We start from the raw sequence: 25534 nt of genomic DNA on the forward strand, positions 1-25534 counted from the left end.
TGGCCTTCATGGCGTGATTGACAGGAGAAACCAAGAAACCAAGAACTAAGAAGAGAGAATCCCGACATTTTTTAAACACTAATATCTCTTATATTTTTCATCGATGGGAAAAATCCTTGGCACCTGATGAGCGGAGGGGACTCTGAGTAAGATGGCCAAAAATCACAGCCGTACATGGTAGCGTTTTTTCTAAAATCATTATAAAGCGCAAACAGGAAGTGGTCAAGATTAGACTTTCAATTATATAGGGCAAGGCAACTTTAATTAGGCAACACAGCTTTAGCATTTAAAAACCATAGACAACACAGCTTTAGCATTTCCAAACCAAAGGCAACACAGCTTTAGCATTTCCAAACCAAAGGCAACACAGCTTTAGCATTTCCAAACCAAAGGCAACACAGCTTTAGCATTTCCAAACTATACTTTCAAACCACATTAAGGGCACAGACGGGTCAGTAAAACCACTCACAGTTTAGTAGACATGTGTTCAGTGTTATTCACAGCTCAGACTGAGAGACGTGACCCTCTCGCTCCCCCATCTTGCAGAACTGACTGAGGCACTCAACACTTCAGGGTTTTATAGTCCTTCCGGAAGGGGCGTGATCTCAACATTTTTTAAACACTAATAACTCTTTTATTTTTCATCAATGGGAAAAATCCCCTTGTCCTGCGCAGCGGAGGGGGGCTCTGAGTAAGATGGCCAAAAATCACAGCTGTAAGTGGTAGCGCTTTTTCTAAAATCAATATACAGAACAACAGGAAGTGGTCAAGATCAGACTTTTAGTAATATAGATAAACTATGCTAGGATGATACTGCTGAATAAATATTGAATGAAACAGTCTGGTAGGATTTAATTACAGAGGGAAATTATCTAATCCTTAAAAAAGAGCTGTGTGGACATTGTGATGTGGGATTAAAACGTACCTGCAGTCAGGAAAACTGTTAAATTTGTGTAGTGTTTTTTTATGACTTCAATTTGCAACCAGCACCGCCTGTAGATCTTAAGAACTGCATGCAGCCTGATATGCAGTCTGGTATCACAAGTGATTAGTGGTGCATAGTTGGTTTAAAAGTAAAGGGCAGGTGCACTGTGGATAGAAGAAACTGTTTTTTTTTCCAAAAAGCAATCTGGTCGGTGATACTTCAAGAATTAAGTGAACATGTGAGACGCAGAACACCAAGATTTTCAGACGATGTACCAGTGAAAGAGGTTGATCTGTATCTGCCAGAGAGCAGGAGGACTCTACAAATGGTATCATGTAGCTAACGGAACAAGATGTGGTGCGAGTCCACATCAGGAGTACTCCATAAAAAAAGCCTGGATGAAGTGCAGGAGCTGTATTAAAATGTTCAGTTGAGCTACTAGTCATGCTTCTCTGCAACTCATATTTAGTTTAGTTTAGAGATACAGTACGGAAACAGGCCCTTCGGCCCCCCCCCCCCCCCCCCCCCCCCCCCCCCCCCCAAATCCGTGCTGACCAACGATCCCTGCACACTAACACTTATCCGGCACACACTAGGAACAATTTACATTTTATACCGAGCCAATTAGCCTACAAACCTGTACTTCTTTGGAGTGTCGGAGGAAACCAGCACTCCCGGAGAAAACCCATGCAGGTCATGGAGAGAACGTATAAACTCTTTACCAAAAGCACCTATAGTCTGGATTGAACCCGGGTCTCTGGAGCTGTAAGGCAGCAAGTCTACCACTGCACCACTGTGCCATCTTAATGGGCCTGTCCCACTTAGGCGACTTTTTAGGCGACTGCAGGAGACTATGAGGTCGCCACATGTTCACGGGTGGTTGCTGGGTTGTCGCCTTCATGGCCGTGAGGAGTTCCCGCATTCTGGGAACTAGTCGCGGCCTCATTATGGTTGCTGCGAATTTTTCAACATGTTGAAAAATTAGCAGCGACCAGAATGAAGCCGCCATGGAGAGTGGCGAGAATTCTCGTGCCGTAGGTGGATCGCAAGGTGGTCCTAGTGGGTTGTCAGGAGGTTGAAGGTTCTCGTAGGTTGTAGCCGGTGCTGACCAGTGAATTTCATTGGCTCATTGGGAAAAAAAAGTGTAAGCAGTAGTTTTCAGCACCAAGGATAACCGACCGGTAATGTTAATGTCCGCCGAGCTTCACAGCTGTGTATCTCTGGCTTCTTAAAAGTTGTCTCCACTCCTTCTCCCCCCCGCTCATTTAAAGGACTTACATGACCCTTCCCAATCACTGTGCTTTCACCATCTTAATTACAGCGCCAACCCTCCTGCTCATCACAGTGCGTGTCTACATTGGCTTTGCACTGTGTGAATATCACTCAGACAGCGCTCCCCCCCCCCCCCCCCCCCCCCCCCCCCCCCCCCTGTCCCCCGCCTACATAACGAGCAAGTGATGACTTGACAAGTCACCGGCAGTCGCCTGAAAAAATCACCTAAGTGGGACAGGCCCATAAGTATAATACACCATGTGTAATTTATGTATAATTTATGTTCTTGTGTGTAATCTGAGTCTATGATGCTGCTGCAAGCAAGATTTTTAATACATCTGAACCTTACCGTATTTGTGCATGAACATAGAAACATAGAAAATAGGTGCAGGAGTAGGCCATTCGGCCCTTCAAGCCTGCACCGCCATTCAATATGATCATGGCTGATCATCCAACTCAGTATCCTATACCTGCTTTCCCTCCATACCCCCTGATCCCTCTAGCCACAAGGGCCAGATCTAACTCCCTCTTAAATATAGCCAATGAACTGGCCTCAACTACCTTCTGCGGCAGAGAATTCCAGAGATTCACCACTCTCTGTGTGATAAAAGCTGTCCTCATACACCATATGACAACAGGCTTGGTTCGTCTCTGTTCACACCAGATGTTACATCTATTGCTCAATCTGCCTGTCCCCCATTTCCTCAACACTATATTTTATTTGCTTTACATCCATCTCATATGCATTCTATTGTTGCAAATGGAATTGCTCAGATCATAATAAGTGCTGGAAATACTCAGCAGATTGGACAGCATCAGCATTCAGGCTGTAAACCTTCTATCTGAATTGGTGAAGAGTTTTCAATCTAAATCATTGTCTGTGTTTCTCTTTCCACATATGCTGCTTGACCTGCTGAGTGTTTTCAGAATTTTCTGTTTTTATTTTAGATTTCCAGCATCTGCAGTTTAAAAAAAAATTCATTCTGTTCAAATCATGTCTGGTTCACGCTAGCGGCTACTTAATCATGGCCACCACATACAAGACATTTGCTGACATATTTCCCTCTACATAGAAGGTGGAGCATAGGAAAAGGCATTTATTTTCCATCCCTGATTGCAACTTAAACAGAATCACATTCAAGGGCATAATAAAGGATCTGGATCACACATGTTTAAGAATGTGTGATTTTCTTCGAGGGCAGCAGTGAGCCAGATATTTTAAATAAATCTCAATATAGAATTTCTTGGCCACCATTACACCATGACATTTTTATTCAATTTTAATTCCCCAACTACTAAAATGGAATTCAAACTCCCATCCTCTTGGATCAGTGGTTCAGGAAACTAGTCAATAATACAAGAAGGGTCAGCTGTGAAGAAGGATAGACACAAAAAGCTGGAGTAACTAAGTGGGACCAGCAGCATCTCTGGAGAGAAGGAATGGGTGACATTTCGGGTCGAGACCCTTCGGAAGTTCTAAACCAGCATCTGCAGTTCCTTCTTACACATCTGTGTAGAAGGGTCTTCTTCATTTCTGAAAAAGGATCCTGACCCGAAATGTCACCTATCCATTTTCTCCAGAAATACTGCCTGACCCGCTAAGTTACTCAAGCACTTTGTGTATTTTTTCCAATAACTTCAATACTACATTGCTACCATATAAAGAGTGTAGGAAAGCTCATAAAATGTATTCAGTTGCAAAAGCAGACACAAGAAAAAATTCACAAGCTAACCTGGAAGTATTTCAAGATTCTTCTAAATTGCATAGGAGTGAGGATTTATTTTCATTATTTTTAACAACGTGCACAAGTTTAAACTACACACAAGTTTAATTCACACACGGGCTGGGTAATGACAGCAAAAGGCCATACTGGTATCAAATTAGTGTTGCATACCATTCAACCAAATGCAGCTCAGCAATATCACTAGACGTTGATATTGGAACAAAGAACATTGAACAGTACAGGGCCTGTCCCACTTGGGCCGTCACTTACATGACAGGCCGGTAGTGACGGTCGCGCGACGGTCCCGCGAGATTCGCGCGCGTCATCATGCATCCGCACAGCCGTCTGGAGCACGTGATGTCATTTGAAGATGGACACAAAATGCAGGAGTAACTCAGCGGGACCAGCAGCATCTCTGGAGAGAAGGAATGGATGATGTTTCGGGTCGAGACCCTTCTTAGGTCTGAAAGAAGGGTCTTGACACAAAACGTCACCCATTGCTTCTCTCCAGAGATGCTGCCGGTCTCGCTGAGTTACTCCTGCATTTTGTGTCTATCTTCAATCTTCTCGGCCCCGCTCTGGGAGTAGGAGTGGGGGCGGATCCGTATCCGCGACGGCCGTGAGTTCCAGGCTGAGCTCGGCGATCGTTTGCCTGGTTCTGCTGCTGTTGGAGGCGAGACGTTGCGTCGCGCCAGGATCTTGGGCCTGTCCCACTTTGGTCGTCAGTTACGCGACAGGCCAGTGGCGCGCAAAGATTTTGTGCAGGACGAAGTCCACACTCCTCCACGCCACTCCACACTCCTCCACACCACTCCATGCGCCCGTCCCCACGCTACCCGCGCGCTACTCACATGCTAGCAGGTCGTGTAAATGGCGCGCGAAAGACAGCCAAGTGGGACAGGCCCTTACAGCATTGAAAGACACTTTGGCCTGCAATGTCCCTGCCAAACATTTTAAACTGATCTCCACTGCCTGCATGTGATCCATATCCCTCCATAGCCATGCACCTATATAAAAGCCTCTTAAATGCCATTGTATCTGCTTCCACAGTCACTATTGGCATGGCATTCCAGGCAACAACCACCATTTGTGTAAAAAACGGTATTAACAACTAAGGTAGTCGAAATAAACCAATATCAATACCAATTCGCCCCATTTTAGCAAGAACTCCAATGGTCTTCCAGTAAAATATGGTCGGCCATTGGGAGACCCCTATGAAAATTCAGGACCAACTTATTCTCATTTGTCTTTACACTAGTGCTTTTTTGGCCTGCTTTCACTCTATGGACACCCACATTAGGTCCCCTCTGACTGTCCAGTCGCTTGACTGCAGTGGTTGACATCAGTCATTGAGACTATCACCACCCCCTGCAGTCTCTCTATCAGATTTTGTTTAGATTTGTTCATTGCCATGTGTACTGAGGAGCAGTGAAAAGCTTTTGTTGCATGCTAATCAGTTAGCGGAAAGATAATACGTGATTACAATCGTGCCATTCACAGTGTAGATAGATGATAAGGAAATAACATCTAGTGCGAGATAAAGCCAGTAAAGTCCGATCAAAGATAGTCCGAGGATCTCCAATAAGGCAGATAGTAGTTCAGGACTGTTCTCTGGTGGTGGTAGGATGGTTCAGCACTGTACTACGCTGATTGCTGACATTGGCTTACCCAAGGATATCTGAGGTGAGAGATGTCACAGTGGCACAGCAGTAGAGTTGCTACCTTACAGCGCCAGAGACCCAGGTTCGATCCTGACTGTGGGTGCTGTCTGTACGGAGTTTGTACGTTCTCCCCGTGACCGCGTGAATTTTCTCTGGTTTCCTCCCACATTCCAAAGATGTGCGTGTTTATAGGTTAATTGTCTTCTGTAAAATGTCCCTGGTGTGTAGGATGGAACTAGTGTATGGGTGATTGCTGGTCAGCGCGGATACGGTGGGCCGTCTGTTTCTACGCTTTATCTATAAACTAAACTAAACTAAACTAAATGAAACAGCTCCATGTAAAAGCCGATTTGACGGGCAATGCTGAGCCATCTAAAATATTGTGAAGTGTTGACCTAAGCACTAGCCCGGTTACTTCTCCTGGTTTACCACTCAGAATCCACTCACAACCATGTGGACCAGGCGCAGATGGCAGCCTTCACTGGGCCCTCACATCGTGGAGTGCAAAGGTGTAGTCTGAACAGTGACTGTGACAGGAAGCACTGTGACAGGAAGCACTGTGAGCAAGCCCCAACCTCAAACCACATGGCGTAGCCTTTGATACGCCAGCAATGCTGAAGCCAAGGTTATTCCCACTTTAACAATTGTCATTTATTAATGTTAACTGTTTTTCTCTCCACACGTGCTTTCTGACATGCTGAGTACTTGCCTTTATTTCAAATTTTCTGCATGAGCAATATTTTACTTTTTGAATATTTTCCCTGTACATTACACTTATTGCGCCAGTAACCCTTCTCAAGGGTTCCCAAGGGTTACTGGCACAGGAACAGAAGGGCAGGAACAGAAGGAAACAGAAGGGCATGTGTAGATTTTGGATGGTGACAGCACCTAATTCACATATATATATTGCACAAATAATTTTTAATGTTTTAAATAAAGCAAAAAAATTGAGCCTCATGTTTGTGCCACATCTTTGCCAAAGCAAAGTAAACATGATCTCCCTGCCCTGGTCTGGCTTCTCCTCATAGTTTATAGACTACAGAATCTTAACAGGTAGAAGGAAAACTCAAGGTTAATGAGCCCTAGCAATTACTTTTAATGCACTCACAGTGGAGTAGGCAGCCTGAATTAGTGGTAATTAAACAAGAGCCAGACGTACGTGTGAAACAAGACTTGTTCCACCCAAAACCTGCTGAGGCATTAATCATCAAGGTCAAAACAAGAAAACAAAGCTTGTTAGGGGCTACAGTGCCCTCCATAATGTTTGAGGCATTTATTTATTTGCCTCTGTACTCCACAATTTGAGATTTATAATAGAAATCACGTGGTTAAACATGTCAGACTTTAATAAAGGCCATTTTTATACATTTTGGTCTCACCATGTAGAAATTACAGCATTTCAGGGCACCATAATGTTTGGGACACAGCAATGTCATGTAAATGAAAGTAGTCATGTTTAGTATTTTGTTGCATATTCTTTTCATGCAATGACTGCTTGAAGTCTGCGATTCATGGACATCACCAGTTGCTGGGTGTCTTGTCTGGTGATGCTATGCCAGGCCTGTATTGCAGTCATCTTCAGCTTATGCTTGTTTTGGGGGCTAGTCCCCTTCAGCTTTCTCTTCAGCATATAAAATGCAAGCTCAATTGGGTTCAGATCGGGTGATTGACAGCCACTCAAGAATTTACCTTTTTTAGCTTTGTAAACTTTGTTGCTTTAGCAGTATGTATGGGATCATTGACTTGCTGTAGAATGAACTGCCGGCCAATGAGTTTTGAGGCATTTGTTTGAACTTGAGCAGATAGGATGTGTCTATACACTTCAGAATTCAACTATCAGCAGTTGTAATATACGTCAGCCAGTACCTTCAGCAGCCATACATGCCCAGGCCATAACATCCCCACCACCGTGTTTCACAGATGAGGTGGTATGCTTTGGATCTTGGGCAGTTCCTTCTATGCTCCATACTTTGCTCTTGCTATCACTCTGATATGTTAATCTTTGTCTCATCTGTCCACAAGACCTTTTTTTCCAGAACTGTGGTTGCTCTTTTATGTACTTCTTGGCAAACTGTAACCTGGCCATCCTATTTTTGCAGCTAACCAGTGGTTTGCATCTTGCAGTGTAGCCTCTGTATTTCTATTCATGAAGTCTTCTGTGGACAGTGATCATTGACAAATCAACACCTGACTCCTAAAGAGTGTTTCTGATCTGTCGGGACAGGTGTTTGAGGATTTTTCTTTATTATAGAGAGAATTCTTCTGTCATCGCCTGTAGAGGCCTTCCTTGGCCTGCCAGTCCCTTTGCGCTTAGTAAGCTCACCAGTGCTCTCTTTCTTCTCAATGATGTTCCAACCAGTTGATTTTGATAAGCCAAAGGTTCCAACAGTTTTATTCTTGTTTCTCAGTCTCATAATGATTTATTGGGCTTTCATTGACACAACTTTGGTCCTCATGTTGATAAACAGCAATAAAAGTTTCCAAAGGTGATGGAAAAACTGGAGGAAAGACTGGGTGCTGAGAGCTCTCTTATACCTGCATTATGGAGGCATTTAAACACACCTGTGCAATTACAAACACCATGTGTCCCAAACATTACGCTGCGCTAAAATAGGAATACTATATATAAACACAGCTGTAATTTCCGCATGGTGAAACCAAAATGTATAAAAATACCCTTTAATAAAATCCTGACAATGTGCATTTTACCCATATGTGATTTTTTCTATTACAAATCTCAAATTGTGGAGTAAATAAATAAAGAGGCAAATAAATAAATGATGGGTCTTTGTCACAAACATTATGGAGGGAACTGTATAAAGGGCCTGTCCCACTTGGCCATCATTCGAGCGCCATTTACGCGACCTGCTAGCGTGTGGGTAGCACTTGACGGGTGCATGGAGTGGCGTGGAGGAGTGTGGATTTCATCCTGCACGAAATCTTCACGCGCCACCGGCCTGTCGCGTAACTGACGGCCAAAGTGGGACAGGCCCAAGACCCTGGCGCGGCGCAACGTCTCACCTCCAACAGCAGCAGAAGCAGGCAAACGATCGCAGAACTCGGCCTGGGGCTCACGGCCGTTGCGGATCCGGATCCGTCCCCATTCCTACTCCCAGAGCGGAGCCAAGACGATTGGAGATAGACACAAAATGCAGGAGTAACTCAGTGGGACTGGCAGCATCTCTGGAGAGAAGGAATGGATGAAGTTTCGGGTCGAGACCCTTCTTCAGACTGAAGAAGAGTCTTGACCCGAAACATCATCCATTCCTTCTCTCCAGAGATGCTGCCAGTCACGCTGAGTTACTCCTGCATTTTGTGTCCATCTTCAAATGATGTCACGCGCTCCAGACGGCTGTGCGGACGCATGATGACGTACGGGATCGTCGCCCGTCAGTCACTACCGGCCTGTCGCGTAAAAGACGCCAAGTGGGACAGGCCTTGAGGCCCCCATTATTGCAATGTGTATGGAACTTTTTGTTAGAAAGTGACTGAGAAGAGAAATTGTCATCTGAAATGTCTGGAGTCTGATGGTTCAATGGTTTGAGGTTTAATATCTACTATCGTGGTTGATTGAGATGAATAATAGCACAATGGGGTGATATGTATAACAGAGTGAGGAGTTTTTTTTAATGAAAATTGCAGATAAATAGTATTTTAACATTCATTGCGATCATCATGAGAAGAACTTTTTTCACACAGAGAGTGGTGAATCTCTGGAACTCTCTGCCGCAGAGGATAGTCGAGGCCAGTTCATTGGCTATATTTAAGAGGGAGTTAGATGTGGCCCTTGTGGCTAAGGGGATCAGGGGGTATGGAGAGAAGGCAGGTACGCAATACTGAGTTGGATGATCAGCCATGATCATATTGAATGGCGGTGCAGGCTCGAAGGGCCGAATGGCCTACTCCTGCACCTAATTTCTATGTTTCTATTGCATTCTTTTTAATCTCTCTTCATGTTCTTTGTCACAGTTTCGCAGTGGTAGAAAGATACAAGTTTTACAAGTAACCTTTAGACTCTAGGTGGTCATATTTAGTATTGTGGTGCTTCGTCTGATAAATGAAAGCTTATCTCCATAAAAAGTGGAAATATTTAAAATATATTAGGACAGGTACTTGGGTAGGAAAGGTGTAGAGGGATATGGGCCAAACATGGGCAGGTGAGACTAGTGTAGATGGGACGTCTTGGTTAGCATGGGCAAGTTGGGCCAGAGGTCCTGTGTATGACTCCATCTCTATGGCTTTTTTGGCAGAGAGCGTGAGAGAGAAGGTTGCAGACATGAAGACTGTACAACAGTATAACACAGACATATGTTTGGCAGTTTGAAGCACAAATGTTCTCTGATGTATACAAAATTATGAAAGTCCTAGAGCGATTGAATAGGAAGAATCTATTTCCTTCACCAGAGTAAAACAACATTATAACCCTTAGTAAAATAATAGTTTAAATTAAAATATATTGAGGAACAATGTTTCCAGTTAGCATGTGCTGAACTCCCTGCTGGAAAGAGTGGTGGAGATAGAAACTCTCAAGATATTGTATAAAAAACTTGGTTGAGTATCTGATGTGCATTCTCAACATGGCTCTGAACTGGAGAGTGGAATCAATCTAAATTATTTTTCAGCTGACATGAATATGATGGGCCAAGTGGCAATTGCTGCCCCATACATTTCAATGTTAAAATTAACTCTTTTAAATCAAAATTAAATCAAAAGTGAAAGTCTCAAATCACAACATCATTTGTGGCACAATGAGGTGTTTTATTGTTTCTCACTAGGACTTTTTGCCAAAGGTGTCCTTGGCTTTGGTAAATGTGGGTTACTGTACTGGCAGATTATGAGGTAATTGATTATTTTTTATAGTCAAATCATTGAAGATGTTATACAGAAACTGATCAAGCAGTTAATTATCCATGAAAACATTCTTCACCAGTAACTAAACCTTCCATAAAAAATAAATCTTATTACCTTTTAAAGCTTTAAAACATGCACATGGAACATTAACTTGTTATTTATCTTGACAAATACGGGTATTTTCTCATAAACATAAGCGGAATGCCCATCTCAGTACTAATCAATCCTCATATAATTTGTCTGAGACTAGTCTTGATTTCAACATGGTAATTTATTAACCAGAAATTATCACGCAATTAGTGACAGATGATAAATTTAGCACTTTAACTCCCCCTCCCATTCCCAATCTGACCTTTCTGTCCTGGCCTCCTCCATTAACAGAGTGAGGCCCAGCGTAAATTGGAGGAACAGCACCCCATTTTTCGCTTTGGTAGCTTACAACCCAGCGGTATGAACATTGACTTTTCTAACTTCAAATAGCCCTTGCTTTCCCTCTATCTCCATCCCCTACCCCTTCCCAGTTCTCCCAGTCTTACTGTCTCCGACTACATTCTATCTCTGTTCTGCCCACTCCCGTGACATCAATCTGAAGAAGGGTCTCGACCCAAAACCTCATCCATTCCTTCTCTCCAGAGATGCTGCCGGTCCCGCTGAGTTACTCCAGCTTTTTGTGTCTACCTCGTGACAGATGAATTGAGTTTCAACTCTGTGTAGGGAGGAACTGCAGATGCTGGTTTAAACCGAAGACAGACACACTCCGAGATCTTCGGTTTCCTCCCACACTCCAAAGACTTACAGGTTTGTAGGTTCATTGGCTTGGTATATGTGTAAATTGTCCTCATTGTGTGTAGGATAGTGTTAATGTGCAGGGATCGCTGGTCGGTGCAGACTCGGTGGGCCGAGTGCCCCGTTTCCATGCTGTATCTCTAAACTAAATTAAACTTACCGGGTCATGGAGCCTCTCTGGAAACAAGGAATAGGTGACGTTTCGGGTCGAGACCCTTCTTCAGACTGTGTGAAGAAGGGTCTCAACCTGAAATGTCACCTGTTCCTTTTCTCAGAGATGCTGCTTGACCCGCTTTTTGTGTCTGTCTTGAGTTTTAACTCTGTTGTTGTGAGTGGACACCCGGGTGCTATTTTGCAGAGATTAAGAAATTGAAGGGTTGAACACAATGGGAAAAAGCTGCCTACCCCATCAACTGAAAGCAAATTATAATGAGAAAAGATTTGGAAAATAGATAAATATCTAGGTTCCTGGAACACTACCATACAAACTTTGAAACGGGGCAGTACAGCACAGATACAGGTTCTTCGACCTACCATATCTGTGCCGACCATAACGCCAATTTAATCTAATCCCATCTGTCTGCACATAGTCCATTTCCTTCCATTCTCTGCCTGGTCACACCTGCTTAAATGTGGCTAGCATATCTGCCCTTCTCTCCCCTTCCCCCACCTGCACTAGCAGTGTATTCCTAGCATCTACCACTCAGTGAGTAATAAAGCCTCATTTTATTCCACAAATCCCCTTTTAACTTTCTCCTTCTCACCTTAAACCTATACATTCTACTTTGATATTTCCTATTGACATTTCCACCTCTGGGAAAGACTGCTGATCCACCAACTTTATGCCTCTCTAATTTGTGCCGCACTGCTCCGTTTTCAAAGTTTGTATGGGAGTGTTCCAGGAACCTCCAACACTCAAGAGAAAACAATCCCAATTTGTCCAATTTCTCCTAATGGATAATACTTTCTAATCCTGGCAATTCCTAGTGAATCTCTTCTGCACCCTCGTCAAAGCCTCCACATCCTTCCTGTGATGTAGCAACTGTACATAATACTCCAAAGGTGGCTCAACCAAAGTTTTATTGAGCTGCAGCATGACTTGCCAACTTTTATACTCAATGCCCCATTCGATAAAAGCAAGTAATCTGCACATCTTCCTTACCATCCTATTTGTTTGTGTTGCCAACTTTCAGGAATTATGGACAGAGTCGTAGAGACATAGTCATATAGAACGTAAGTTGGGCCGTCAATCCTATACGTCCATGCCGACCAAGAAGCCCTTGGAGCCAGTATTTTCTTACATTTTCATACTGCCCTCTGTCCCCTAAGACAAAGCCAATTTTGAATACCAATTGCCATGGACGTCATGTGCAATAGTCTTTCGGAACAGCCTACCATGAGGAAATTTATCAAATGCTTTACCAAAGTCCAAGTCCATTGCTGTAACCTCATCAATTATCTGAAACTGAAGCAGGTTTGTTGTTTTTGCAAATGACTTTCCAATTCTATTTCAGAGCTTTATTCACTGTACAATCTAGTGAAGCAACTTTCCTCATTATTCTGATTTCAATATTCCACTAACTCTATGACTCTCATTCCTTTCTCACAGTATTATTTTCTTCCTAAATCTTGTTCTACACTATATCAACAATATTTGGTTATTATCATTAGTGTCCATGGGTTCTCATCATTTTAACAATATTAAGCTCACACTTCCATCCAAGGGGGCTGTGGAGCAATGTTCCCTCTAAGCTGTGCGCGTGTGCGCACGCACACACGTTTTGAAACCAGCACCTAAAGGAAACACACAAACGAAAATCGCACAAACGATTTTGAAATTCGGTAAAATAAAAATTTCCGCTATAAAATGTCTCCGCTATAAATGATAGCGGGGGAATTCTATAGTGGAGACATTTTCCCCCCAAATTTCAAAATCCGCCGCCCGATTCAGCACCGGGGAATTCCGGTCCGCGGGCAGCAAATCAGGTCCGCGGGCGCCGCATCCGACCCGCGCTTCACCAGGAGGAGGGCCAGGGCACCCTCCTCAAAGGTGTCAGCACTGCTGACAGGAACCCAGCGGTAAATGGACAGGACCTTGGAGAGGAGGGAGAGGGAGATGGGGAGGGGGGGGATGGGGAAAGGGAGAGAGGGGTGGATAGGGAATGGGGAAAGGGGAGAGAGGGAGAGGGGATAGGGAATGGGGAAGGGGAGAGGGGAAGGAGAAGGGGGAGGAGAGGGAGGGGAGGAGAGGAGAGGAGAGGAAGGGAGAGAGGAGCGAGAGAAAGGGGAGGAGAGAGGGGGGAGAGAGAGGAGAGGGAGGAGAGAGGGAGAGAGAGAGAGAGAGGGAGAGAGAGAGAGAGAGGGAGAGAGAGGGGGGGGGAGGGAGGGGGGGGAGAGGGGGGGAGGGGGGGGGGGGGGGGGGAGAGAGGGGGGGGGAGGGGGGGGAGAGGGGGGGGGAGAGAGGGGGGGAGAGGGGGGGGAGGAGGAGAGGGGGGGAGAGGAGGAGAGGGGGAGAGGGGGTTGAGAGGGGAGAGGGGGGGGAAGAGGGGGGGGGGAGAGGGGGGGGGGGGAGGGGGGGAGGGGGGGGGGGGAGGGGGACTTGTTACACTGTTAAAATAAATAACTTTCATTTGAAAAACGAAAGCATTCACAAGTGTATGTCATAGACACTATAATGTTACCTAAAATGTAGTAATCAATAATTATACAGTATTATACAGTATATAATTTATACTTATTTGTAAAAATCTCATAATCATATTGACTTTATTGTACAGTTTACGAAGATCCATTTCAAATTCTGTAGCTGGCTTATTGAGTTTTTATTGAAAGAAATTTTGATTCACCATATTAAATTCAAAGGATGCAAAGGGTGTGAAGCGCAAAAGAACTGCAAGCTGGTTTAAAGTTGAATGGTTTAACAAAATAGTAAAAACTGCTACACCAAAAGCTCATGAGGTCATATATTTGCACACAAATTCAGTGGACACACACATTTGTAACAGCATAAAACAAGATTTCTGTGCACACGAACAACTAAAAATTAGAGGGAACATTGCTGTGGATGTTCAGTAATTCAGTTCAATCCAGTGATCGATAGATTTCTGGGGTGGGAGATTGCCATCTTCACGTGGTCCACCCTGTTGCGACTAATGCAATCATCCTGACGTGCACAAATAGATCAAATAGAACAAGTTGACCTACAACTTTAGGCTGTGCATGCCATATATGCAAGAAGAAGAAGATAGATTTCTGGATATTACAGCAACAAGCGACATGGGGATTGTGCAGGTGGAACAACCATGATCGTGTTGAATGAAGCAGGCTCGAGGGGGTGAATGGCCTACTTCTGCTCTTATGCTCCAACTCATCCAAACCAATATACTCGAATTCTTGTTACATTTCATTACAAATAAAACTGCATATACAAACATACCTGCATGTTTTCTCGAAGATCAGTTGCTTCCCGTAATTGCTGGACAACATTCTTGAATACTTCATCTATAGGTTTTATCAAGATTGTTCTCATGCTCGCATACTCTCTTGACTTCTTAGCTTTCCTCATGGAAAGACCGCGTTTGTGAGGTTTCCCTCCGCCTCTACGGTTAGTTATTGCCACATGGACAAATAATGAGGCAAATGGTAGAACGTCACCAGTCAGTGACTGAAGTGGCACATGTCTGTATCCCGCTTGCAAGCATTCAAAAGGGATTGTATACTGAGCAATGAACTCATCTCCAATGTAGTCATCATCCAGAACCACAAACCGTACCATTGCTAGTTCCGGAAGGTTAATCTGGAATTCAAAGCTTTCGTCAAAAATAGGGTTCTCTCCATTTTGATTAACGGTTTTAGTCCTTTGTTCTGCACAGTCTGCAGGTATCCCATGGATCTCCACATACACATAGGGATCAACAACATCACCTTTAGAACCTGAGCCTTTGGGTTTTGGAAAGTTTTGGCCACTAATGATTTTTATGTGGAGTAATTGAGGAGAAACACCTGGCACTGAATCTTTAGTATTGGCACTAAAATAGGACACCTCGTCTCTCATGATGGCAGGTCGAAGTACATATCCACAATTCCCATTTTGACGGAACCACCCAATGTTAAGGTCCATCATTAAACCGGGTGTCTGGTAATTCATTGCCACTACTTGGCAACCACACTTCCAAAAGTCCTGAGGATTCATGTTGCTTGAATCTATCCTCATTGGATTTGGATATATTCTGGCGAGAAAACGTTTATTGTAATTCACAAAGTCCTTTGGGTATTCGTTGGCAAGTCTATTAGCGATTACTTCATTGAATGAACAAAATTCCCAGAATTTCTGATTTTGAAGTGACTCTGTGAAGTCCTTAAACATAACAGATTTGCAAAGACTCACCATGTCAGAGAGCTCTTTGCAAAGCAGAAATCTTTTGGGGGCTATATTCTGCTGATCTGTATTCTCATCTGTCACTCTAGTTGACATTTCTGCTCCTTCATCTTCATCTGTAATATTGCCCTCAAGACCTATGTAATTTTCTGGCAGCTTTTTCGCCTTTAACAAAATTTTGTGCTTAAAGGCTTCTGGAGAGGGTAAGTAACTGTCGTCAACAGTTGGGGGTTTTGTATGCAGTTTGTCTCCCAAGATCTTTTTCATATGTTGGATCATCACTTTCTGTTGTTTAATTGAACAGTGATTTTCCAGACATAAAATCAAAGGGTATTCTGATGCAACAAAAGCATATTTGTTAATGGCATCAATAACACGATGGAAGACTATTTGAGATGTCATTGTGTGGCCTGTATAGATGATGGGTTCATTGTCAGGGCCATCCCATGCATCCACTTCAATACTTCGACACCCCATTTTCAGAGCACGAATATATCCTGTGATGTCCGAGGGACCTCGGAACTGGTCCTCAATCAAGTATGTGTTGTGTGAAGCATTAATGTAATAATGAGACACTGGCTGTGTCATATCCTGACAAACCTTCTTGTGCTCTGGGTCAAATATATGGCATTCAGGTGAAATTAGGTACTTAGTAAAACCATCCAAGGAAAGCCAGCCTTTCTCCTGCCCTTCCCTTGATGGTTCATACTTCTGAATAATATTCATGCTCACTTGTTCTGTAACGTGTGGCATTCCTTGCTCCGCCTCCAAAAACCTCATTAGGTCCTTGGTATCTAGAAATTCTTTATTGCTTGAAAATTGGACTAACAAAAAATATATTTCTGGTCTGGTGCAAAGCTCGTGATAAACTTCAATAAGTTCCTCTTTAGTAACATCTGTTCCTGTTATCCCTTTTGCTTTGTGCAATTCTTTGAATTTCAATTCGATGTTGGTATTTTTTAGCCCAGAGTTTAGACTTTTAACAAGTTGCACAGATTTGCTAAATGGGATGTGTCCCATACCCTTTGAATCAGCTGATGCAAAAACACTTGAAAGCCACGAAGCCCGCATATTATTGTGACTGCTCACTATCATATCCAGTGTGTGCTTCCCATAAGAGATTAGGTACCGCAAGCCAGTAATCCAAATATTTGCCACATCTGCAGAGTTAGCTACCAGGTCCAGTGACTCGTAGTTTTCACCATATATTATTGAAAACGCACATTCTTCTGAAATATGATCATAAATAGCATTGGTACGGAACATTTCGGTATTTCTTCCCGTTCGAACCTCCTTGATTAACGTTATGTCAATCTTCGCTTTATCAGATTCTTTTTTTGAAGGATCCCATCTAAGGGATTGCATGTCTGTATCCAAAAGGAAATAACGATGATAGACTCTGGAATTTGAGCGAATCTTTTTAAGTTCAGATCCATCAATCATTGAATTGATGCAGTCGCTGGCACTACTGATCTTCTTCTCTGTCGGCATGCTGCTGAAGGAGACCGTTTTCTTTCTCTCTCTTCGTTGCCTGCTGCCATCCTAGAAAGAAGAGAAAGATCTATAAATAGAAATGCTTGTATTCAGGATCTTTGATAACACACATAAACATCAGTCCCTATTGCTCAGCCATTAGATTGAAGGGGCAAATATATACAGCAGAAGCACTGCGAGTCATCTCACAGAGCTGGCACCCAACAGGTAAACAACAGGCCATTGGCAGTTTATTGTGTTCCCCTCAGTTTGTTGATCCAATTTTCACTTGGCTCTGAAAACCTGCACTTTAGGCAAGATGAAATCAAAGATTTACCTTTCCCATTCACTTCAATTCATGATTACAACTGGATCAATAAGGGAGATTGCTAAGTGGAAGCTAAAGTCCCTGTCCCACTTTCCCGAGTTACTCACGAACTCTCCCGAGTTTTCCCCTTGATTCGAACTCGGGGAATTACGGTAATAGCCATTCGTAGGTACTCGGGGCTATTTCTTTAACGTGGACATTTTTCAACATGTTGAAAAAACTTCCCGACTTACCTGATGCCCAGAGTTCCTACGGCTGGCATTACGAGCCGCTATGAAATATCTACGGACTCCTACAAGCTCGCTACCGACATTCCCCGACATTCCCCGAGTTCGAATCAAGGGGAAAACTCGGGAGAGTTCGTGTGGAACTCGGGAAAGTGGGACAGGGCCTTAAGCAATTGTCATCTGTGAGGAAGGGCAAACCAGAAAGATTGGCATTCTTAAGGTATGCAGCATTAAGCAACTTGTGTCAAAATGTTGCTCATCCTCTTCCCTAACGGAAATGCAAAGCCCAGGAATCCAAGTTCATTATGAAATGACCAAAAAGGAAACCATTAAATTTTAAAGTGAGGATATCTGAAAAAAGCACTTCTTTGAAACAAATTACAAGAAGGGTCTCGACCCGAAATGTCACTCATTGCTCCTATCCAGAGATGCTGCCTGTCCCGCTGAGTTACTCCAGCTTTTTGTATACATCAACCAAAGTTGGTGTCTTCAGTCGCCTTCTTTGGTAATTAGTGTTCGAAAAGCAGAACTATTTCAGAACATGCAATTAGTAAGTACCTCGCCTATCCATTGACTGAAAAACATTGATCAGAAATAGACCACCATAACTTTATGAAAGTTTAATAATGTTGCAAATTGAACTGTTAATGGAAAATGAAGATTTTGTAATTGATTTGCAATAAACTGTTGATGCTGGAATCTTGAGTAAAACACAGAGCTGAGGGACTCAGCAGGTCAGGCAGCATCTGTGAAAGGATAGGCAAACAATGTTTCAGGTCGGGACACTTCTTCACACTCTTCAGTCTCAATAGACAAAAGGTGCAGGAGTAGGCCGTTCGGCCCTTCGAGCCAGCACCGCCATTCGGCCCTTCAAAACCCCGTTCAATAGACAATAGACAATAGGAATAAGCACGTCATTGACCAGTATGTGCACCATTAACAATTTCGGAAATCAACAAAGGATCACAAAATTACAAATTTGTTCAATGTATGCACAATTTCACATTTAATTTCCCCAATTGAATTGTGTGTATAATTTATGGAAGTGGATTTTGTACATTAAACCTGCTGCACCTTTGTTCTAATGTACTGGGATTCACAAAAGTAAAGCAGACCTCCAGGCAGTTACCATTGTTAACAAACCTATGATATGAGACAAAATAAGCCATGTCTAAAAAGCAAAAAATTATAAACTATAAACTAGTAACTAGCTTGAAAGGTTCAGCTGTTCCTAAAACAAAATAATTGCTTAGATGCTAATCTGAAAAAGGCGGCCACTACGGCAGAGATGCCTTTAAGCACAAATTATTTGCTATTTGTTATTTACAAATCATTGATTTACAAATGTAGACAAGTACTGTAATTAAAGGCATGTTGTTCAAGCAAGTGTTGCAAACATTTATTTTTTCAGGAGACATTGAATGCTCTGTTACTGTTAAAAGCAAAGTCCATTAGATAACGTAATCGAGTTTTTGTTCAACAACACACATTCTACGAGAAATTAATATTGCAAACAGCACAATATTTTAGAAAAATACATTGGCTTTCACATGCAGTAACTGATGAACCAAAATGTACGTAATGATGAATACAGATACAAGGAGACAGATACCACCTGCTTTCCATGAGAAAGAGAATACTCTTGTGAAAAGCCCTCAAGGAAAGGCAGAAAAACTCTTCAACAGTCAAGGAGGTTTTATAGATAAGCTGCATAATTCTTGCAGTCAAACTCCCATGTGGGGAGCTTGCTGTTGTACACAAGGCATATGTGCAGTACACAAGACATATGCCTGGACTGTAATCTATTTGCATGTGATGGGGTGGACATAGATGCTGCTTGACCCACTGAGTTCCTCCAGCAGTTTTTTTTAATTTTCCTTCGCACAGCCTCTTGCAGGGTCCACCTCTCTGCTACTCCCCTTGTGGTTCAACTGTAGCAATGCATGAAGCACCCTGCTGATGCCATTCCAAAAACTGATGCATCTCATAATTAGAAGGAAGATTCTTGTGGCTAGAAGGTTGGCTGAATGGTAGAAGGGAAAGAGTGGGAATAAAGGGGGCTTTTGCTGGTTAGCTGCCAGTTATTAGCACTGTTCCGTTGGGATCAGTGCTGGGCCCACTGGTTACTCGTCACGTTGTATATCAATGATTTGGCTGAGGGAATTGAAGGTTTTGTGGCCAAATTTGTGGATGATACAAAGATAGATGGAGGGGCAGGTAGTGTAGAGTTAACAGGGACTCTGCCGAAGGACATGGACTGGTTGGGCGAGTGGCAGTGTTTCCACTTTGAAGGAAATTATCCAAAATTCTGGAAATTCTGGTTGGCTTCGGGTAATTTTGGGGAAATAAAATAATTTCGGGAAATTTCCTGAACACGCGCGGATACTGGGCCCGCTGTGCATGCGCCGGGAGGAGCGAAGGGGTCCAATCAGGCCCGCGGGATGATTTGCGGAAAAAAAGTATGTACCTGTATATTTACGACCATCCGCACCTGCGCCGTTGGGGGAGGCCCGTCAGCCGTGTCACAATTGAAAATGGTGCCGGAGACGCGGTAAGGACGTCGTCAAATTACAAGTAAATTCCATCAAATTCCAGGTAATTTGGAATTCTTTTTCAGGAATTTCTTTTTGGGGTGTGGAAGCACTGGTGAGTGGGCGAAGAAGTAGCAGATGGAATACAGTGTAGCAAAGTGTGCAGGCATGCATTTTAGTAGTAGGAATAAAGGCGTAGACCATTTTCTAAATGGGGAGAGGATTCAAAAATCGGAGGTGCAGGATTCCCAAAAGGTTACTTTGCAAGTCGAATCGGTAGTAAGGAAGGCAAATGCAATATTAATATTTATTTTGAGAGGACTAGAATATAAAAACTGGTATGTAATGCTGAGGCTTTATAAGACACAGGTCGGTGCATTTGGAGCATTGTGATCAGTTTTGGGCTCCATATCCGAGGAAGGATGTGCTAGCGTCGGAGAGTGTCCAGAGGAGATTTATAAGAATGATCCTGGGGATGATTGGGTTAACGTATCATGGGCGTTTGACCTCAGTGGGCCTATACTCGCTGGAGTTTAGAAGGATGAAGGGTGTATTCTTGAAGCTTACAAAATAGTGAAAGGCCTGGATAGGATGTTTGCGGAGAGGGTTTTTCCACTCTTGGGAGAGTCTAGGACCAGAGGCCGTAGCCTCAGAATAAAAATATTAGAAAGGAGATGACGGGGAATTTCTTTAGTCAGAGGGTGGTGAATCTGTGAAATTTGTTGGACAGCGATGGAGGCCAAGTCAATGGGTATTTTTAAGGTGGAGATTGACAGATTCTCGATTAGTAAGGGTGTCAAGGATTATGGGGACATGTCAGGAGAATGGGGTTGAGCGGGAAAGATAGATTAGCCATGATTGAATGATGGAGTGGACACGATGACTTATGAACGTATGGTGTTCCCAAATCCAAATTTATAGTTACATAAGCAACATTGATGTGTACTCGGAGTTCAAAACTGCAGTTCAGAATGGACATTAAATATCTAATTAAAATGGCAAAAATGTATAAGTTTGCTACCTATTTTCAAACAGTTTCTCCAAAGATTTCTCACAAACCTTGCACTGTGCCTCAGTGAACAGAGCCTTTCACCGAGCCCCACATGAAAGAAGCTGCAAGATTTGCCTGTCAAACCTTCAGGCTCTTTCATTTGCTTTAGTGCTTTCATTTTGCTTTTATTGCCAGATTCCAAAAAACAGGGTTAAAGTTCATAACTCCTGCTTCTGTCACTCCCAAAGATTGATTATTATTCTGAAAATGACAACCAGTCTCAAAGGTATTAGTGGCACTCAGCCTTCTGAAGTTAGGTTAAATGCACAAATGGACGAGTTGGAGTTGGGTGGCTGACACGCTATCAACTTACTGTATTTAAGCTCCAACCTCCTATAAGCCTGCTCTCAGGGAAGTTAAAATTCACAAGATCACAAATGGAGGTGTTTTCCAAGTGTGTTGGCCAACTCGCATATCTCACAAATAAATGACGTTATCATTTATCTCACTTTATGGAACCTTTCCTGATACATTTGTCTATAAAACAGCAGTGATTGCACTACACAAACAATGATGGTCAGTGAAGGGCTTTGTGGCTGCCTGAAGATGTGACAAGGACGAAATAAATTCAAACATTCCTTCCCCAGTGACGGAATCACAGATGTTTACAGCACAGACCGGACTTTAGGTCCTGACCCATCGCTCAAATGCTTTTAGCTCTTCAAATGCTCATCCAGATACGTCTGAAAGCGAAGGAGGCTTCTGCTTCCATCACTTTTTCTGGTACGAGAGAGCAAAATTATGTTTTGTCAGTTCTCTCTCTCTCACTACCGCTCCACTTTCCAGCAACATACCACCTCTCCCCAACCTCAACAATCCTTCTATTAATTAAGTTAAATCCCCAGTTACCAAACTTCTGCTAAAGGAATTACATCCTTTCTGTTTATCACTTTTAAGCCTTTCATAATTTTACAGACAATTAAATCTCCCTTCAGTCTCCTTCACTGCCAGGGAACCACCCAGCCTAGACAGTCTTTCCCAGTAACTAGCCTTGGCAATATCCTTGTACATCTCCTTCACATCTGCTTAATGCAGGACATGTACCGCAAGATCCTACTATTCCAATACACTTCTCAATACCCTATCATTTATCTTGCAGTCTCTTACTTTATTTTCCTCAAATTCCTAACCTCACACTTTGATGGACTGAATTCTAATTACCAAGTTTAAGCTCACCGTTCATAGATATCTTCAGGAGCCGTGACCTATCTTCCTCATTATTTATCAATAACCTTTCGAGTTTAATTGGCAAATTTCTAAATGATGGCCCATATATTTAGATCCAAATCACTTGAATCAATGTTGAAAAGCAAAGTCCTTAGGAGGGGACCGTGCAGAATCCCATTGCACACAGCCCTATGGCACTGAAATTCCAATCAACCTTTCTGAACCGAAAGCAGAAAGTACAGTATGATGATCAAAATCAATTTTAGTAACTGGGGTGTGGTGTTCTACTACCTGGAGTGGAAATCCAGGGTCTTACAGCACTTTGGTCTGTTACAACATGAACTAAATGATAACAAATGCAACATAAAACAGTAGAGCAAACAAACAGGCCCTTTGCCCCCAATAATAATGCCAAGATAAATGAATCTCCTCTGCCTGCATGTGTTTCATATTTCTCCATTCCCTGCATATCTATGTGCCTCTCGAAAACCCCCTTAAAGCCCTGTCCCACGGTACGAGTTCATTCCAAGAGCTCTCCCGAATTAAAAAAAAATCAAACTCGTGGTAAGCACAGAGAATGAACGTAACAGGTACGTAGGTCTCTTAGTGCTAACGGCAGGTACCCGGGAAGATTCGCTAACAGCAGGTAAGCACGGGAAGACTCGTGAAGATTTTTCAACTTGATGAAAAATGTCCACGAGAGCCCTGATTACCGACAAGTGGCCATTACCGTAAATCTCCGAGTTCGAATCTGGGCAAACTCGGGAGAGCTCTTACCGTGTTACAGGGCTTTTAAATGTAATTATCATGTCTGCTTCCACCACTACCCCAATCTTTTACCTGACTTTTTTCTGACATTTAATCTAAATAATTCAAAATAAAAAACTAAAATGTCTCCGCTCCCAAAAAATAAGCAAAGTCAATTTTGTTCACAGTCCTTATATAGTAACACATTTGAAAATAATTCTGAAGTGGGCGCTTTAAGTGGAATAACATCAGTGTGGGTTGTGAAATCTAATTATTGCAATTAGTATGTGTGTAAATAACTTTATTAAAATAGTATCCAAACTGTGATTAATAGTGGGTTGTGTGAAGTGGATATCTCAGAAAAATAACCTGCTGTTTAACAATGTGGACTGCATGAATGAATGGTAACAGATGGTGCGTAGTAGCACTCATCATTGCAAAATTCACCTAAGAACCAAGCGAAAAGTAATCATTGCAGTGTTTAAAATACAAAAGCAACATGTCCATTAGAAAACGAAATCCCTGATTATGGCCACATGTCTCCCCGTTCTAATGCTATGCTGGACTGTCTGATGCTGCGGGAGTCTTTCAATTAAACGGATCTCTATCCATGGTGTCAACTCGGGGACATTCTTACAAAAGTGAATGAAAAAGGAAAGATATTTAGAAAGTGATCTATTTATAGCCCAGGAGGGCTGGAATCGTGTGCTACATGAACACAAAATAAGTACTTCCAGGAATAAAGAATATAAATCAACCTTTTAAATAATCACAGGAAATCTGTTTTATCACTCTATGCCTTGGGTGTGCAAATTACGGCAAACCCTCTTTTTCAAGGTGTTTGAAATGAAAATGTTTAAAAGTTGACTGCTCCGCAGAGTATTTCCAGAATTTTCAGAAAACCAGAATATTTGACATTGGAATTATTTTGTCCCTTTTGTGTAAGATTATAATTATAAAATGCTCATCAATCTAAAACAAATTGAGTACTCAATAACGTCACCAATCCATTTAAAACGCAGCAGTTAGGAAAGCTTAAATGTTTTAAAAAAGTGAGTATCACGTGATCATGAGGCTCCACATTATTTACTCAAGATGAGTAACATTGCAGCTGTTACAAGCTTCAATCTTTCCCACATTTTGATCAATTACTACACCTACTATCATTATCAACCATGTTTTGGATCGTATGAAAACTTTAAAACTATTATGCAAAATTTAAGTCTCGATCATGTATAATATCTTGCTGTGCATACTCCCACTGTACAGTACACTTATATCAGAAAGATATCCATCTTTATTACAAACCCACCTCCAATCTCTTTGCCAATTACTCACCCAAGTTTCTCTAATGTCATGCATTATGCTTTCTAAATATGTCTATTAAAATGTGTTTTGAAGTTCCTGCGCTCACTGCACTCCCTTCATCAACTTCCTCTGTGCATATTTCTAGGATCCTGCAACAAACCTGCTAGGATTAAATTAGAACTGATGCTGCTGAAGATACATCTGTTTTAAAGCAAAGTGGAACACAAATTTATTGTAAAACGATGGTGTGCCCATATTCATTTCCAAATGGCTGTCTCATGACTAACAATGGTTTTAACACTACAGAATAACGCAAGATTAATTAGTTTTGCAAAAATGCTATAAACTTCAGAGTTGAAGACCATTTGTTTAGCACAGATCCAGTTACAAATTTCTCCCTGCATTTAGTTATATGAAAGGACATTTCGAAAGGACAAAGTCCTATTCAAAGCATCCTTTTCGAAGCACGCTAACCAAAGATCAAACAAAACCTCTCTACAGTGAACTCTCATTATAACGGACCAAAGGAGGCAGTGGTGTTGGAGGGAATGATGTCCGTTATTGCCGAATCTCCACTATAACCAAGTAAGGTATTATCGCTGTATGTTATTTGAAACAAAGAACTGCAGATGATTGTTAATACTCAAAAGGCCACAAAGTGCTGGAGTAACTCAGTCGATCAGGCAGCAACTCTGAAGAATATGGATAGGTGGTGCTGGGACCCTTCTTCAAATTGATTCAGTCAGCTGAGTTACTACAACACTATGGATAGTTTAACCTTAGGCACCAAGTACCAATGTCGCTGGTCTGCACCAGTGAGCCCTTCTTCACCAGCTTCTGCATTGTCCGGTTGAAGTGGCTCTTGTTGTAGTTGAAACAGTGTTTTCATCAGGCCGCTGGCCACTGACAGGACACGCTCGGTAATCATGGGGCTCCCATCCCTCTCACCAACTGCTTTGTCTGCACTATGCTCCATCTGCTTCTCCCCTGCAGCCGCCAACATCTTCCAAGGTGGAGTATGTCGGTGACTCCGGGGAAGAAGGAGGAGGAGGCAGCAGGGGGGGGGGGGGGGGGGGGGGGGGGGGGGGGGGGGGAGGGGGGGATT

General features: G+C 42.7%; 1 protein-coding gene across 1 annotated transcript in view; it reads right to left on the reverse strand.

Annotated features, from left to right (window-relative positions):
• The window catches only part of LOC129709921 (inactive phospholipase C-like protein 2), a 251709-nt gene that overhangs the window by 95389 nt on the left and 130786 nt on the right, over positions 1-25534 (reverse strand). The window contains exon 2 of the mRNA XM_055656615.1: positions 14656-17139. Within this exon, the coding sequence (XP_055512590.1) occupies positions 14656-17139 (2484 nt within the window). The remainder of the gene's footprint in view (positions 1-14655; positions 17140-25534) is intronic.

This window comes from Leucoraja erinacea, chromosome 2, assembly GCF_028641065.1.
Source record: "Leucoraja erinacea ecotype New England chromosome 2, Leri_hhj_1, whole genome shotgun sequence".
Taxonomy (NCBI): domain Eukaryota; kingdom Metazoa; phylum Chordata; class Chondrichthyes; order Rajiformes; family Rajidae; genus Leucoraja; species Leucoraja erinaceus.